This window comes from Catharus ustulatus, chromosome 14 (assembly GCF_009819885.2).
Source record: "Catharus ustulatus isolate bCatUst1 chromosome 14, bCatUst1.pri.v2, whole genome shotgun sequence".
Lineage (NCBI taxonomy): Eukaryota > Metazoa > Chordata > Aves > Passeriformes > Turdidae > Catharus > Catharus ustulatus.
The window spans coordinates 6,234,702-6,251,311 of NC_046234.1; the positions used below are offsets into that span (position 1 = coordinate 6,234,702).

The 16,610-nt window shown below is 44.7% G+C and overlaps 1 protein-coding gene across 2 annotated transcripts in view; it reads right to left on the reverse strand.

Annotated features, from left to right (window-relative positions):
- The window catches only part of TRPC5 (transient receptor potential cation channel subfamily C member 5), a 92,375-nt gene that overhangs the window by 56,600 nt on the left and 19,165 nt on the right, over positions 1 to 16,610 (reverse strand). For both annotated transcript variants that reach the window (XM_033072306.1, XM_033072307.2), the window contains exon 2: positions 8,234 to 8,632. In XM_033072306.1, the coding sequence (XP_032928197.1) occupies positions 8,234 to 8,611 (378 nt within the window). In that variant the 5' untranslated portion in view covers positions 8,612 to 8,632. The remainder of the gene's footprint in view (positions 1 to 8,233; positions 8,633 to 16,610) is intronic.

A 16,610-nucleotide genomic window follows, 5' to 3' on the forward strand; every position in this document is an offset into this window, starting at 1 on the left:
TTTGCATGAGAAAAAAAAAATCTGTGTGGTTGTGATCTCCCTTTATTCCCACTCAGGCAGTGACTCTGATGTTCTCAGTGCTAGGAAAGCCTCTGGGCAATGCTGTGCCCCTGCTGCTGCAGAGCCTGCCACTGCCTCATCATCCCCTGCCTGAGGAGGGCTTGGAGCTCACCAGCCCTCTCTCACTGCCATCAACTGAGCACCAACAATTCTCAAGGCCCTGAGCCTCTCCAGCAGTTTTCCAGCATCCTCCCGAGGCAATGACAGAGCAAAGACCTTGGATCACAGCATTTCCTCACTGCAGCAATTCAGAGACAATAAACACTGCTGTTTTCTGATATTCCACCACCACTGGCACCAAAGTGCTGCCCCACCAGACAGTATTTGCCATGGGATGGCAAAACAGTGCTCACAAAGGGATAAACAAGCCATAAATGTGACTCTGCCAAGCCAGCACAGCTCCATTAAACAGCCAGGTAAGGGCTGAGGGACTCCTGCTAAGCTGCCCTGCAGTTCCTCACAGATCTTTACAGATCCCAGAGCTTTGTTTTGGAGAAGCTTGTAATTTGTTACATTCACTTTTCCCACAGAGAGAAGCTTCCCTTGGAAAAAATGTGTTGTAACTATTGTACCAGAAGAATCTCCCACAAATCTGTAAGAGGGAATCTGAACAGCCATGACAAACTTCTGGGTTTGGGGTTTCAGGCAGCCAAGAGGCAAACACGTGTTGGGTGGTGTCAGGGGATGCTGTAACTGGGGCTTAGCAGCAAAGGGAGGTGGGCACATTCATAGATACTAAACTAAACTAAACTAAACTCCTTAATCAACAGATCTACAAAGAGCCCAGGAGTTTACTTGTGCAGCAGCACAAACAGGACTTTTTTCCCCCTACAATAATTCATCCACCCAGCTGAATCCTGAGAACCCATCACATCTGGCAGAAAATTCACTGTACAGTGTGCCCAGAGCAGGCAAGGGCTAAGAACACTCCTACAGATCAATAAAGACAATTCTCTTGGAAAATTCCTGTCTTCTCACCTGTCTGCATGTTCAATTACAAGCATGGCATGTTTGTGCATGCTGTGATGCAGTTCTTGGCTTGACCCCCACCAGCACCCTAGGAAATTATAACAGACTTTATGTTGACCCAGGAGAAGGAGCCAGTGCCTTATTGCCACTGTCAGAAATCTGGAATCTGTCACTGCCTTAATCTTGATGCTACTTACTGAGTCCAGGAGATGTTTCCCCCCTGTTTTTTTAAATCTAGATTTAAGTTTCTTTGGGGACCAAGGCAATGGGGAGGGAGGAAAGAATTTCACAGTTAAATGTAATCATTAGCTGAAGTGATCTTTGATTTCTCTGTTGTTTAGTTTAATTAGATGGAATTCATTTTGAAGGCAGCCACCAGTGTCAAAAGCATGTTAACTATAACTGTGAATTATTACTGCATCAATAAAAATAATGAAAAGCTTGGGTGCTAATGGAGCCATTAGGCTTTGAAGCTGCTTCTCTGTTTTCAGACATGATCCTTCTTCCTTATTGTGCCTTTCAAATATTTCCACACTGAGAACTTGTGGCCATGTTTTTCTTAACTGGTTCTGTTCTTCAGAACCTCCTTTTGCTCAGGAGTGTTTCTAACCAGGTTCAGCCTTTCCTTTTCACTCTGGACCCCTCCTATTAATGTGGAAATGACTGCTTGAGTCCCACCCAGCAGCCTGTTCCCCTCTGTGTTACAGAGCTCCACAGCCACAATTCAGAGCTGCCACAGAATTCCTTGATACAGGTGCCTACTCCTAAACCTCTCCTCTTTCCAATTGCCTGCATAATCTAGATTTTATATTGTGAGATTTTTTACAACTGAACTGTTTCTTTTGACTTAACCAGTCCCACCAGTGGTAGCACAGGGCTGGCAATGAGCTTGTACCAGCAAATCCAGAATGAAGGGTTGTCAGTGCTAAGGGCTAAACTTTACACTGACTTCTGCACATAGGACAAAGACCCTGTGTGAGCAGGGAAATTAAGCTAAATCACATTGTCTCAAGAAAGTGACTGGATTTGGGCAAGAATAAAATGGTTTAATGCAATCTTTCTTTTCTGTTTCACAAAAGGCTGTCTCTCTACGCTGCTGATCCGTGGGATCTGAACAGAGATTAAGGTGGATTTTCACTCATCAGCTCACCTAAAAGAGGATTTTTGAGGTCAAATTTTAGGATCACTAACACTATCCACTGCAGCAATCTTCTACCAATCTGATAATTAGCAACTAAGACTGAAAACTTGCCTTTTATTCTCTTTAGCTGCCTCTTCACAACCATACTCTTCCAGAGGCTGTACCTGCAAACTCCTTTTGGAACACATAGGGATCACACAGATTCAGCTTTGGACCACCAGAACAAATCAAATCACAGGCATAAACCCTAAGATCCCTTTCCTTTTTTATTCTCATTATTGAGGAATTGCATTTGTAGTCCCATCTGTGAACCAGCTTAATTTGGAGCCATCTGCCACGAGAGAGAGAATTGCTAAGTTTGCCAGATACCAGAGAGATGCTCGTACCCTCCTTATGTAAACAGCTGATGTCAGCTCTGATTGTTGTGAAGAAAACAGCCACGGTGGAGGTGCTGGAGTAATTCAGATGACTGATTACAGCTCCTCAACGAAGGAAGGAGGGCTCAGCAGGCAGCACAGACCGTGGCTGGTGTGCTGGAAGCACAGCCCAGGCAGGAGGGCAGGGAAGCAGGAGAGATCTGAGAGCTGTGACACAGCTTCAGGGGGCTGCTGCCACCACTCCAGCACAATTCACCCAGGAAGATCAGAAAAATGGGCCCCTGAATGCCTCCTCTGGAAAATCTGTACTGATTTCAACAGGTTTCAGAGTGTCAGGAAATACAGCTATTGCTGGTAAATTAAGGGTGAATCAAATACAGGGGAAATAGAGTTTTCAGACATGAATTTCCTGCTCTTTGCTGGTGAATGTTAGGTGCAGTCTCCAGCTTGGCTGAAAACATAACCCACTGTATTGATGTTTGTATAGAAAAAAAAGCATGTGATAGCACTTTTAGGAAAAAAAAAAACCCAACAAAAACAGCAAAACTGAAAGATCAAATAGATTGAGAGACAAGATTTTACAGGGAAGAAGAATTCATTCAACAGGCTTCATATATACATTCCCTTGCTCATACAGTAGCTCTGAATTAAGATAAAAACAATAGTTTGAAGCTCCCTATTAATTTCAACCCCATAAAACCCCAGCCAGATCTCTGTTTTTGCTGCATGCCCACTGCCTTGTTTTGCCATTGCATGTACTGGGCAAAGACAACTTTGCATTTTAACATTTCTACCCCCAAAGAGAAAAGCCTGGGCCAAAGCTCATACTGCAGGTGCTAATTTTTGCTATTTCAAACCTATCCCTGCTCCTTCTGATGGTTATTCAGTGGTTTGTTACTTAAATTTCAGTGGTTTTCTTATTTAAATGGCATGACACTCATCACTTAGGATGGATTGCCATGTACACCTACATTACTCCTCTGCCACTATGCAGTAACATCAGCCCCTGCACTGCCCAGAAAATCAAACAATAACTATCACAGCACCAGATTAGACTCACTTTTATTTCCTGGAAAATGCACATTTGCTGACTACAGACCTCTGCAGGGAATGTGACACTTGCACACCCTCCAGGTTCCACGAATATTAGTTTGTTTTGTTGTTCCTCTTAATATTCATGAATAGGTTGTTTGATTTCCAAACACCTGGCGTGAGTTTGGGAAAAAACAAGCTGGTTTAAGGGACCAGCAGTATGAGTGTCAAAGACAGCCATGGTTTATAAAAAGCTTCGAGGAGTAATTGGAGTTAATTATGTAACACTTGGAAATTACAAGTTAACCTATAAAAATCACAAAATTAGGAAAGCTCTTGGGTTACTGAAGAGGAGGATGGGTCATCCAAGCCTGGGCTTTACTCCCTGAAGAACATCTCTATGCTGAACATCTCTATGCTCTTCCCACGCTTGCACCATGATGAGTTTCTCACTGACCCCAAAATCTCCCATAGCCAGCAGCATCTTTCAAAGCAGCTGTAAGTTTATCAGCATTATCCTGCCTGCAAGTGGTGCAGCCTCCTCCCCAGCTTCACCAGCAGCCTCACAGCTCAGCACCCAAAACCACAGCTCTAAGGTGCCCAGACTGGGCAGCACAGATGTGGGGAGAAATGCTAAGACCTTAAAATAGCCCACAAACCTCCCCTGGAGATTGTCATGAATACATATTGTATTATTGGCTTGTTGCAGATATTAAAATGAATGCTATATGAGTAATGTTGGAAAACTTTGCTGTATGAATATAGCTTCTTTTAGTTCTGTTATTAACAAAACTTAGAAATAGTAGCATGATAAATATATTCTTCCTGGACTACAACGTGGTGATGTAAAAAACTTTTGTTGATGTAACTAACTCAAAGAATGGTAAAAAGATAATCAGGAAATTCTTCACATTCTTGGATTATCCTATGTGGATGAAGATAACCAGAACTCCAGGGAAGGAATTTATTGATCAGGGAGTAGGATGGCACCACAAAAAAGTTGATTTACAGGTTGGGGGGCATAAAGATCTGTGAATAACCAACAGGTTGATGTATTTAAAGAAGTGTTTTCTGAGTCAGTGTGTGCTCTTGGCTGGAGGCCAAGCACCTGGCTGCATATACTTTTTGCTTTATTATTTGTCTCTTACTGTCTTTTATTTAACCTTTTAAAACTGACCAGGGAAGTGAACCTCGTTTTTCACAGAGCTAAACCCAACAAGAAGCACATCTAGTGGAGCACATCCCTGCTGCTCTCTGCTGTGCTGTGCAGTGAGGTGGTTCCTGCTCCTGGCTCTCCACATGCCATCAGCACAGTTTGCTCCTGTGCCAGCCCTGGCTGCAGTGAGGGTTGTTATAGTTACTGCTGTCACCTACCCCTGCCATTGTCACTGCATTCGCTGTAAATGCTGCTTAAACAGCAGTCTAGCACAGGTTTGCAGGATAATGACTCATAAAAATTCACTTAATAACAGGATCTGAGGCTCTGAGCCGCCCCAGCCCCAACCCACCTCCCCCTTACATCATCACTGAGACCCTGCTGCTCTCACAGCAAAGGTCACTCCGTGTGCTTGGAAGGGTTTGAACTCCTGCTCCCTGGAAAGGTCATGGGGCAGGTGGGGAAGCAGAGCTCTTCCCCTGGGGCAGCTCTCAGAGCTCTCTGCAGCTCTGAGAACCTTTGCAGGTCCAGTCTGAGAAGGACCACAGGTGTCTGCCTTGTTTTGGGTGTCTCTTCTAAACCCACAAGAGGCTGGAATGAGGCACCATGTTAGAGCTGCTGCCAGGATTGTGGCACGGTGATAAGGCTGAAGATGCACACCCATGAAATGGATTATGCTGCATGATGCTGCTCAGCTGCTTTTGAGATGCAAAGACAACAATTAACCGAGCTGACGTGAGCAGACACAAATAGGAACAGCTCTCCAGGCCCAGCAGCCAGAGAGACACACCAGGCTTGGGCAGAGGCACAAAACCTGCTCAGAGCAGGAAATTGGAACCAACAGGTTCTCCCAGAGCCCAGGGTCAGGTGAATGAACATTTAATCTGGAGCAGGCAGAGGATGCTGCTCTGCACCTCTGCCCTGAGTGCAGCCAGTCCCTGATGGCAGCCAGGCTGCCACACACGAGCCAAGGAGCTGTCCCCACACAGGCTTGTGCAGGCAAACCCTCTGTACATTTAATTAATAGATTATACTCAACCTAATATATAAGAAATGCAGTGACACCATCTCATAAATTTCACAGCCAGACAGAAACCTGCCTATGAGGTGCGATTTTTTTGTTACTACCAGTACAAAAAGCAGGGTTTCTACATGTTTTAGAACATCTAAGTAGCTGATGAGGACAAAGCTGTGCTAATCTGCTTTATCAGGTGCTTTTTGTGAAAGCAATTAGGTGTGGGGTTCCCAAAGGACCTTCTGTGAAAGGGTGCAGCAAGGACAATTAATGAATGTATATTGATACTGTTGTGGAATTAGCATCAGGAGCTCGTGTTCAGAAACCCCTCCTGTAACAGCTTTGTGATTTGACAAAATAACCAACTTTGAGCCAGCTTGTCCTATCATTACATATGAAACAAATGTTCATCACCATCACTGCATGGCAGGCAGTGGGACAGCTGAAAGGGAAGTCCAGTCCTGCAGCCCTCTACCAGCAAACACCTCCTGCAGCCTCCAGAAGAGCCTGAACCCAGCCAGAAAAGTTAATCTGAGCTTGTTCATAGAACCTTGCACCAAGCCAGTGCTACTTTAAAATACACTGACGAAATCTGGTCTTGCAACAAACCTTGTACATAAAGCTGAAACTGGCAGTGCATCTTTTCTCCCCCACACACGCTCTCCTCCAACCTGTAAACCCTGCAGCAGATACAATTCTAGCTACAGAAGAAGAGCTGGCACAGAGATAACAAAAAATGGAACAGGCCACTATGAAATGGATCACTGAACTGGAGACACTGGAGCTGAATTTCAGCTGCAAAATATCAGCTTCATTTCACAGACCTCTGTCTCTGTCCAGTTAAGCCAGCAGGGCTATGGATTTGAGTGGACACAAGTTTTGGTATTCAAGGGATGCTACAGAAATCCACATGAATCCCATCACTTGCTTTCCATGACATTTCAGGAGAAGCTTGTCATTAGCCTGCTGTAATAAGTGGCAATTCCTCATGCTACTGAGAAGAACTTTTCTATTCTGCTTTCTGTCCTGTTGACCTGCAGGATGCTCAGATTCCTAGAAGACCAATTTTAAAATGGCTCATTCTTAATGGATGGTCTGTATTTTGCTACTTATATTTTGTCAGACTAAAAATCAGTACTAACATTTCCATTTTTAGGTCAGATAGAGGAGTTTCATTATCTCTCTAGTTTTTAAACCACACATTAAAATCACATTGCTACAGCATGCACAGTGCTGCCATTTCTAAATAATAAGCTGAGCACTCTGGAATTCTGTCAGGGTTGATCCTTATTGTTTGCTTTGGCTACATAAAATCACTATTGAAAAACTATGTGCTAAGGGACCTATGCTTTGAAAACATTTTCTTCTGTGATCGACTGGTATTAATTTTTCACACACAGGGGGATGTGTTCCCTTCAAAAGGAGGTTCAATATATAAGGATTATCCAAGTTTTGGATGTTCCTTTCTAAGCAGTGAATATGCAAAAATTATCAGTGGTCAGCAAGGGATATAAATTATTCTAGTTATTGGCAGTAGTGCTTAAAAATGAGAAGAAGAAAACCAGAAAAAACAGTTGGGGTAGTGCAATAGGTGACAAAGTGATGGGATTCAGACTGGGTGGTTTTTCCACAAGGATCCTTATGTAACTTAGCTTTGCAGCTAAAGATCCTTCCTGCAAGTCAGAGCTGTGAGTTATGTCCTGCCTCAGCATTTCTGCCCTGGAGCTCTCTGGAGAGGGAGACCAAGATGATCTGTCTGCACTACAGCAAAGGACTGAAACCCAGCAGACTGTTTGCTTGCTTGCAGTTGTAAATAAGCTTGTGTGCTTTCAGGATTTACTTATGAAAAGCAATTCCACTTAATATCAGCACAACAGCGTGGCAATAGTTCATATTTACAGATTGTAATATAATTTCAGAGAGCCACAAATTCCTTTAGAAAGTGCTTGTCTATAAATCAACCTATAAATCAGTGTGTCCACAAATACTGTGGGCATGGAAAAAACACTGAGTGAAAGAGAAAAAACTGAGTGTTTAAGTCAGGCAGAACATGTTTGCTCAGGCTGGAGAATTACCATCCAAACAGGTCTGCTCTGGGCATTTAAAGCATCAAGGGCTTTGCTCTGAGCAGCAGCACTTTGCTAAGGCAGGGTAACATCTCAGAACTGTTGGTCTCTCTCTCCAGGCAGCACTGACAGAACCAGAGGACACAGTCTCAAGCTGCAGCAAGGGAAAATCAGGTTGGGTATTACAAAAAAGTGTTTCACAGAAAGAGTGATAAAGTACTGGAATTACTGCCCAGGGAGGTGGTGGAGTCACCATCGCTGGATGTGTTTAAAAAAGACTGGATGTGGCACTTGGTGCCATGGTCTAGTTGAGGTGTTAGGGCTGGGTTGGACTCGATGATCTTGAAGGTCTCTTCCAACCCAGTGATTCAGTGAATTCTGTGAATTCTGTGAACTGAACAGGAACACTCAACCAACCTGTTTTTCACCACTGGGCTTCCTGTAATTGAGCAGCAGCTCCACAGCTCCCACCACCTCCTTCCGGATGGCGTAGAGCAGAGCATCCCCCACGTAGACGCTGTGGCTCAGCAGCAGCTCCATGATCTCCAGATTCTCATTCTCTATGGCTATGAGGAGGGCACTGCGACCCAGAGGATCCATGCAGTTGATGTTGATGTTGTAGTAGATCTCTGCCTCCTGCAGGGCATGTTTCACACTGGCATAGTCTCCTTTCTCCACGGCACTGAGGTAAGCTTTCTCCTCCGACGAGAGCTCTGCCTCCGCCCGCACGATCTGCAGTGGGATCCGGTCTCGGTACGGGGAGAAGTTGACTTTTTTGTAGTATAGCTGGGCCATGGTTCATAGTGACCAGGCAAGCTGTGAGGGAGGAGAACCAGGCATCAGTGACAGCACAGCCTCACAGGAAAATTCCCAAAGGGCCATCACAGCAGAAGCTCCCCATCCCTTTTAAAGATGTTGTATTCTTAACCACCCCTGAGCAAACCCACCTTAGAGCATAAAGGTGGCACCACTACTCACAAGGACAGAAACTCAGTATAATTTTTTGTCTTGTTTAAACACTACACCATTGATGTCTTTTGTCTGGTCAGAAGTGTGATCTTGATGTTTATGGGTAATCTATCACATGCAAATAGGTGGATTTCTCATCTTTGCTTTATTTCCCACTCATAGTTCTTTTTATTTCCTCTTTTTCCACTGCTAAGCCAGCATCTCTGAACTGTCAGTGATGGAAGCTGCTGATTTACACCTTCCTCTTTACGGTAATAGATTAACTTTGAACATTTTTGCTGCTGCTTCTCTGCTTCCGTCTCCTAAAACAGTCTTTTATTTTTCTCTAGTGTTTACTCTTTGACTAGGTCACGGTTTTATTTTTAAAGCTTGCATGTTTTTAAACATTTTTTCTCACTCTCCTCATTTATAAATAGGAGCTAAAGACAGGCGGATGTAGAAAGCTCCCACCCTTGCTCTCCAAAGGCAGTGATGTTGTTTTGTGGTCTAGGAAAATGAGAAGTAAATCCTGCCCTGGAACAAATGCAGCAAACTGAGTGAATTGAGGTTCCTTCCCACGCCTCAAAGATGCCAGCAGGTGACTGGAATCACAGGAAACATGGGCTGGATATTCACAGGTAAGGAAAAAAGGAATCCAGCTTGTCTACCTCTGCTCAGCTTTCACAAATGACACCAGGTCAGCACCAGGGGCCACCAGCAGCTCTAACTAATTGGGTGACTTATCCCATCTTCTTGCCCAAAACTTAGCAGCTTCCTGCAGCAAATTAGCCAGAGTTTTGGTCCATTGTAGTGCCCTGTCCTGGGGAAAAGGAGGTGCTGGTAATGAGGAGGAGGCTGTGCTGGCTGCAGAGCAGACCTGGGGCTCTGCAGGCACCAGCCCTGGTGCTCACAGAGCCCGGCTGCATTTCTGCCTTCCCAGAGTGGGTGGATCTGAGCTCCAGCCCAGCTGACACTGCAGAGCAGTGGGTGGCTGTAGCAGACAGCAAAGCTGCATCTGTGAACTTCCTGGGGAGCCAGGGAGCTGCACCAGCCCGTTTGGCACCTCGGGGAATGTGCTCGCCCAGGATCCCGCTCTCCTCCAAGAGAGGAGAAGTCTGTGGTTGGTACCTAGCCAGAGATGCTGTCACACTGCTCACACGTGCCTCTCTGCACAGGCAGAACCACAGTGATTCAACCTCAGCACACACACAGAGGCACTGGAGGCAAAAGGACCCATAATCTGAATAGAAACCATAAATACATTGGCTTATTTTCTACAGGAACATTATGCTACTAAAGCTTTTAGAACTAAGGAAGAATCTCAGTGACTCAGAAGCTTCAAGTGTCAATAAACTGCATGTAGAACCAAATACTCTGATTTTCCAAAGCACCAAGAATCACAGGTGAACCTCAAATTTTGGTTTTGCAAACAGCATTCCTCTGGGATCCAGCTAATTCCCACTGAAACACTGACAGGAGACAGAAGGATGCAGCACAGGTCTGGTAACAACTAAGAAGACCAAAGAGATCTTTGGGAAAGTGAGGACAAACCCAAATGGGAAGGGAAATGTTGTCCTTGTGTGACAGTCTGGCTGATGGGAGCAGGGAACACCAACCAGTGGGACTGGTGCCAGAGGACAGCAGTCACTGTGCAGAGGTCTCCTGGGGGAATCTGCTGGCTCCAAAAAAACCTGAGGGATTCTGGCAACAAGTGCAGCTGCTAAAGTGGAATTGGATATTTTTCACTGCTCTTTAGTTTAATTGGACGTTTTGTAGATGGTGAGTAACATTTGCAATGAGTTATAACAAATGTCACCTTATGAAACATCACGCCAGTGTTGGATCCCTTTCCTTCCCAACAGTTTAGTAGAAAGAAAAGAAAGCTTCAAGTATCTTAACTCCTCAGTGAGATCTCATCTCCCACTACAACCCCAGTCCAAAGAAAGCTAATAATGTTAATACCTCAAGCATATAGGAAGCTGCAATAAAACCAAACAGGAAAGACTCACAAAATTATTGATCTTCCTGAATTCCTCTCATGCCAACACCTGCACAACCTTACAAACACGTGCTGCTGACTGGGTTTGGAAATAATAGCAGGCAGGATTTAAAGAAAATAATAAAAACATCTGCCTGCAGTTCATGGAGGATTTCAGCAGAACCTTTATTTGTGGAGCTGCCCCTCAGCCAGGGATCCAGCACAATTTACAGACAGACCCTCCAAACCTGATGTCTTTGTCAGACAAAATTATTTAACAAAGCATCAGTCAAAGCTGTGGATGGAATGAATGAGCACAAGATCCCTGCTCCAGCTGTCACCACTCAGCACCACCAGTCTCCCAGGGACAGCACCTCTTGGTGAAGCAGACAATCCTGATGTGCCCTAAACACCTGTGTTTACCAGACTGGTCCTGTCTCCTGCTTAACAATTAAAAATTACAAAAACATTGATGAAATCCAGGTAAGAGAAAGGGAAGGTGATGCACAGATGCTGCCTAGAGAGAAACAGCAGAACATTCCTGGAAGGTAGCAAAAATAGAAACACAGCCACACTAAAATCTTGGAATTGGTGCAGAGAGCCTGAAAACACGTGTTTTCCATATGAATTCCCTTCACAGAGAGGCATTTTCTGCTACTTGGGTTACTATTTGGGGCAAGGAAAATTCTTCCCAGCCTATGCCTGACTGCAGATGCCTCAGACAATATCCAGTGGCTGGCTAATGCAGTGGTGACACCTGCACCACAAACAGGTGGAGAAAACAAGAGAACCACAACAAGAGAAATAGAGCAACTACTCAAGATACAGGCAGGAGGACTTAGCACTCAGTTTGGGCTCTATCACCTCTCTCTCCCTGAATTATCAGTCCCAATCTCCAAGCCTTTTCTTTCCTGCCACAAGAAATCAGAGTTTTTAGCCCCTGAAAAGCAGCCCTACCTGGCAGGAACAGCTAGCCTGGATTGGGGAAGGAAAGTTTCTGCCTTTTTTGCCATGAGTTGTCGCTACAAGGAGTTTTTAGGGTCTGTTAGGAGCTGAGCCATCCCTCAGCTCCCACTTCACACACTCCCACACTCCCCTGTCTCAGTGGGGAGTCAGAGTGACCTGGATGAAATGAGATGAGCAGAACTGAAGGGGAGGCAGCCACAGCCAGTTTACAGCCATGTATCACCCATTATAAAACAGGACCTTCCTGCATTTTATTTGCTTTCATCACCCTCATAAGCTGATTGAGAGGTGGAAAAGCTCAGCTCCTGGTGGCTGAGCTCCCTCTGTAACAGATGCAGGAGACTCTGGGGTATTGAATTTAGCTCCAGCTGACTTGAGCATCTGACAGCCTGAGGAGCTAATCCATCAGGGATCTTGGACACAGGACCAGCAGCAGAGTTACCTTTCCCCCTTGCTGGGACTCTGTCACACCTGAGAGCAGCCAACAAAGCCCCTCCAGCTGCCAGAGCAGAGCTGGGTGTTCCCTCACACCAGCAGAACTCAGCAAAACTCCCTGGGTGGCTTTAAATGCCACTACACCTTCTCTCTCACACTGGGAAGGGTTTATGTGCTGGAAAAGCCACCTGAATTTTCCAGTTGTATCAGCTCCATCAAAGAACTGATCCCTTGCAACACACCTTGCTTCATTGCTTCCCCCCATCCCTCTTGCCAAGGCTGTTTCTTCTTTTTAGTGTTTCAGGGAGAGCATTTTCCTCCTTCTGCAATTCTAATCTGGACTCCAGGTCTGGAAATCATGGCCCATAACTGCAAAAATGGCCTGACTTTCAACGTGCTCACACTGCCTGCTCAGGACTATTGATCTTTTAAAAAAAGGTTATAAACCTGAGCTATGAAATAGTCCAGAAGGGCCACTTAGGTAAATAATATTACATGTAGTTAATGGACCAGTTGGATTTGTGATTGGATCCCTCTTTTAAGTGCTCTAGATCTTATTTACTAACAATGCCTGGCTGAGCACAGTATGAGGAAATAAAACTGACTTTGTAACGTTCTGCAGTTCCCTTCCTTCTGCAAAGATACCCTCTTGTTCCAGAAAATTGCTTTTTCCATGGACTTCAGTGGGAACCAGATTACAACCCTAAGTCTCACTGCCTCTCATGATGCCTCTCATCACCAGAAGCAGAAGATTTTCCTGATGCCTTTAAATGCAAAGAGAGCCATGACTGAGACTGAATAAATGTATGACCTCAGACGTGTTTTAAAATTATAAAATTGCAGCGACCTTCTGGTTCTATGGCTGTGTAAATTCCTTTTAGCTAAAGCCCCACAATCTCAGAAAGTTTATATCCACCTCATAAGTTATATAAAAAATATCACTGACTGGAATAAGTGCTGTCCAAAATTTGCAGGGCAGCAGTACAACACAAAAATGAGAAACCGACAGCTAATAAAATTGGGGATGAGTAATCCATTTTCACTGCCCAACATGAGAGAAAGGAAGAGCACTAATAGCATATGTGATAAAAATGCAAGGCTGCAGTTGTCCGTGATTCACAGTGGGGATGTCCTTAGAAGACGCAGAGAAAAATTCCCTATAAATTGTTTTTTCGCTCATCATCACTCCAGGCCTAGTGAAGAACCCATAAATTCCCTGGGGTACAGAACAGAACCTTCCAACCCAGAAGTGTTCGTCAAGGAAGACAACCTCAAACTTCAGATTACAAAGTTTACAGACGCCAGAAGAAAATTCTTCGCCAGCAACGCAAAATGTCACAATTTGAGTCAAGTCCCAACTGCAAATCTTAACTTCCTGGGGAGGGTGACAATTATCAAAGATGTATATGTTTGATTTGGAAAGGACAGCTCTTTGGTAGAAGTCTCTTCCGCTGCATATCGATTGATGAGTCATGGCCAACTGCATATGGGGATATATATACGTGGTTTTATACGTCTCTATGTGCTTTATATATATTTTTAATATTTTTATATATTTTTTTATATATATATATATACGCTCCTTGCTGGAAGCTTCAGCTTGTGTCCTCTTGCAAAGCACGGAGCATTCACCTGGCTCGTTCTGTTCAAAGATAAGCAAGCTCCCTTTGCAACAGGATGTTCTCTACATCTCCTTTCCAGGCAGAGCATAACTCATGGGTGGAGAATTTGGGCTGCAGACAGCCAGGCCTGAGCAGAAGTCTCAAATGCTTCGGGCTCCCTCAAGCCTCCTGCATGTTCAGGGATGGGTTCTTGTGCTTTGATGCACCCCAGGGATGGGCTGCAGGTGGACATTTGCCCAGGAGACTTTCACATGGCATGAATGGGGTGATAACAATGCTAAAATTTCAGCCCAGCTCCTCAGCCTGGGCTGGGAATGTGGAGAGCAGCTCTGCAATAAAAAAACAACCAGAGGAGTTATCCCTGCACCTGCAAGAAGGAAGCAGAGGTGCAGGAGCTGCAAAGCAAGACACAACTTTGGGAAGGATGGCAGAAAAAGCCTCTGGTGAAGAGCCAAACACAAAGCTCCCCTTTGGGAGGCAGCAGGAGGGGGAAGTACTGACCCAGCCATGGAATATTTCATATTACCTCAACAGAAATCAGTCTGGGCTACTAAAATGATTAAAATGAGTTCCTAGTGATGGAATGGCTGCAGAACATGCTTTTAGCTACTATTATAATAAAGTATTTACAGTCTGCATTTCTCCCACTTCTTGCCACACAGCCATCATGCAGGTGGTAATAAATAAAAATGTACCATTGTGAGAAGATTAAAAAAAAATGCCCTAGAATATATTCACAGTACATATCTTTACAAATGCAGGCAGAACAGAAAGCTCATTTTGCCTGTCTGACGTCATTGCTCTGTCCCCTACTTGTTTGAGATGGGCTATGTATTCATTTTCCACAAAAAAGAGATGTCAACTGAACTGAGAAATACTGTCAAGCACGCTGCCCTGTTGTTTTATCTGCTAATGCAGCGCTAATGTAGCATGGCATCATTATCATCTCCAGCCTGTGTCCAGTGCTTCTGTGCCTGCTGCTTGTAATCTCTGCCTGCTGCAGCCACTGAACAAGAGAATTTGGGGTTTTTGGTTTTGTTTTTTGTTTTTTTGGTTTTTTTGGTTTTTTTTGCTTGTTCCCGCTCTGGCTCATCATTTCTTCAATCATTTCTTCAATCAGCAAGATAATCTGGGAGCATGGATTTGGGGAGAGCTGTGAGGACTGTCAGACCTGCCTCAGCCTGGCTGGAAGTGCAAGGGACCCACCCAGGTAGGAGGGAGAAGTCCAGATGATGGCACAGTGGCCATGGGAGGAAAAGGCAGTGGCAGCAAGCTCTGAACTACCAACAGAGACAGTTCAGGCTCTTTTTTCTCACCCAGTGGATTTATCAGTGGCTATCAGTTCCCATTTCTGAACAAGCTCTGCTGGGTGTTTTCATTGTCACCTGTGTAAAAATAGAGTCAGAGCCAGCACGTGGAGCATCCATCACCTGCAGCCCCTGCTCTGAGCCCCCAGGGTTACTGTGCTGCAGGAACTCCACCTCTGGCTCCCTTTTGGGCTTGTTCCCAATTCTGTCATTCAAATCTGACTGGAGGTTCTTGGGAGGAAGAGGCAAACTCATGTGTTCAATTCTCAAAAGTTTCCCAGTTGCAAAAAAAAGGGCTTTTTTAGACAATACTCTGTTCACCTGCAGCACCTTTTGGGTATGAAAAAGTGCAAAACCTGTGAATTCTCTTTCTCAAGTTAAATTCTGAGCCGTGGTAAATTCAGAAGATTAAAAGCCAAATTCATTGCATCTGTAGAACACTGGGGACAGGAAGACAAGGAATCTGTGCCCCATGAGGAGCAAGCACACCATTTATATTTCCCAAAATGGGGCCAAACAGGGAGTACTGGGTGAGCAAGGAGCAGCCCCCCTGCTCCCACGAGGGTGCCTGGCAGTCACTGGGTACCTGCACTCTGTGGAAAGGGAACAAACTTCCAGACATTTCCCCGTTCAAAAACCTTCACAAGAGAAAAAAAAAATAAAAATTGTGGGTTTTTTTTTTAGGGGCTTCCAGACAAGAGGAAGAAAAATCTGAAAAATCAAAATATCTGTAGTTAGAGCAGGTGACTGATTTAAATACAGCACAGGACTGGTTCAAATATAGGTGTGGGGAGATTGCATCTCCCTCAGCAGCTGCAGACAATGCAGCTCACAGTCCTCTTCCCATGCAGCTTCCTCACCACGTTGGATCCTGCCTAGTTCAGACACACCTCACCACCAAACCCTGCAGATGGCTGTAAAGCTGAGAAAGAGAAACATTTCCACAAGCAAAAGGTCTCTCTGAATGTGTTTTGGAAGGATGGAGAGCGAGCATGACAGATTGCAGGGCAGCCTCAGTTTGTCTCAGTCGCGGTTTTGCACAAGTCAGCCCTGGTCATCACATCCTTCACAGTCCCTGGACAAAACAACTGCCTCAGCTGGTGCTTTATGGGAAGGTGGAAATCCAGAACAGAGAAATCTTCATGGAAAGAAAGAGTGAGGAGCTCCTCCTGACAGTGATAATAAACAGAATAGTCTGCAGATAAAATAAAGAAGCAAAGCCAAATCCTGGTTCATTAAGGGAGCTCAGGAAAGAGCCTAGAAGTGCAGAAGTGCAGACTGGACAGTTTTTGAAGACCCACAGAAAGGCTGCAGGCAGTAAAAACACATTCATTTTAAGTGGAAAAATGTTGCTCTCAAGAGTACTAAGCAGGCAAATCCAAAAGACACCAAAAATGCTGCACAGACATAAAGCAGCTTGGGAGAGGAGTCACACTGCTATACTGCTTCCAAGTGAAGGAATGCATAGGATCAGGTTTTTGCTTCCACTAATGCCCTAAAAGGTTCCTGAATAACAACTGCAGTATAAAACTTGCTTA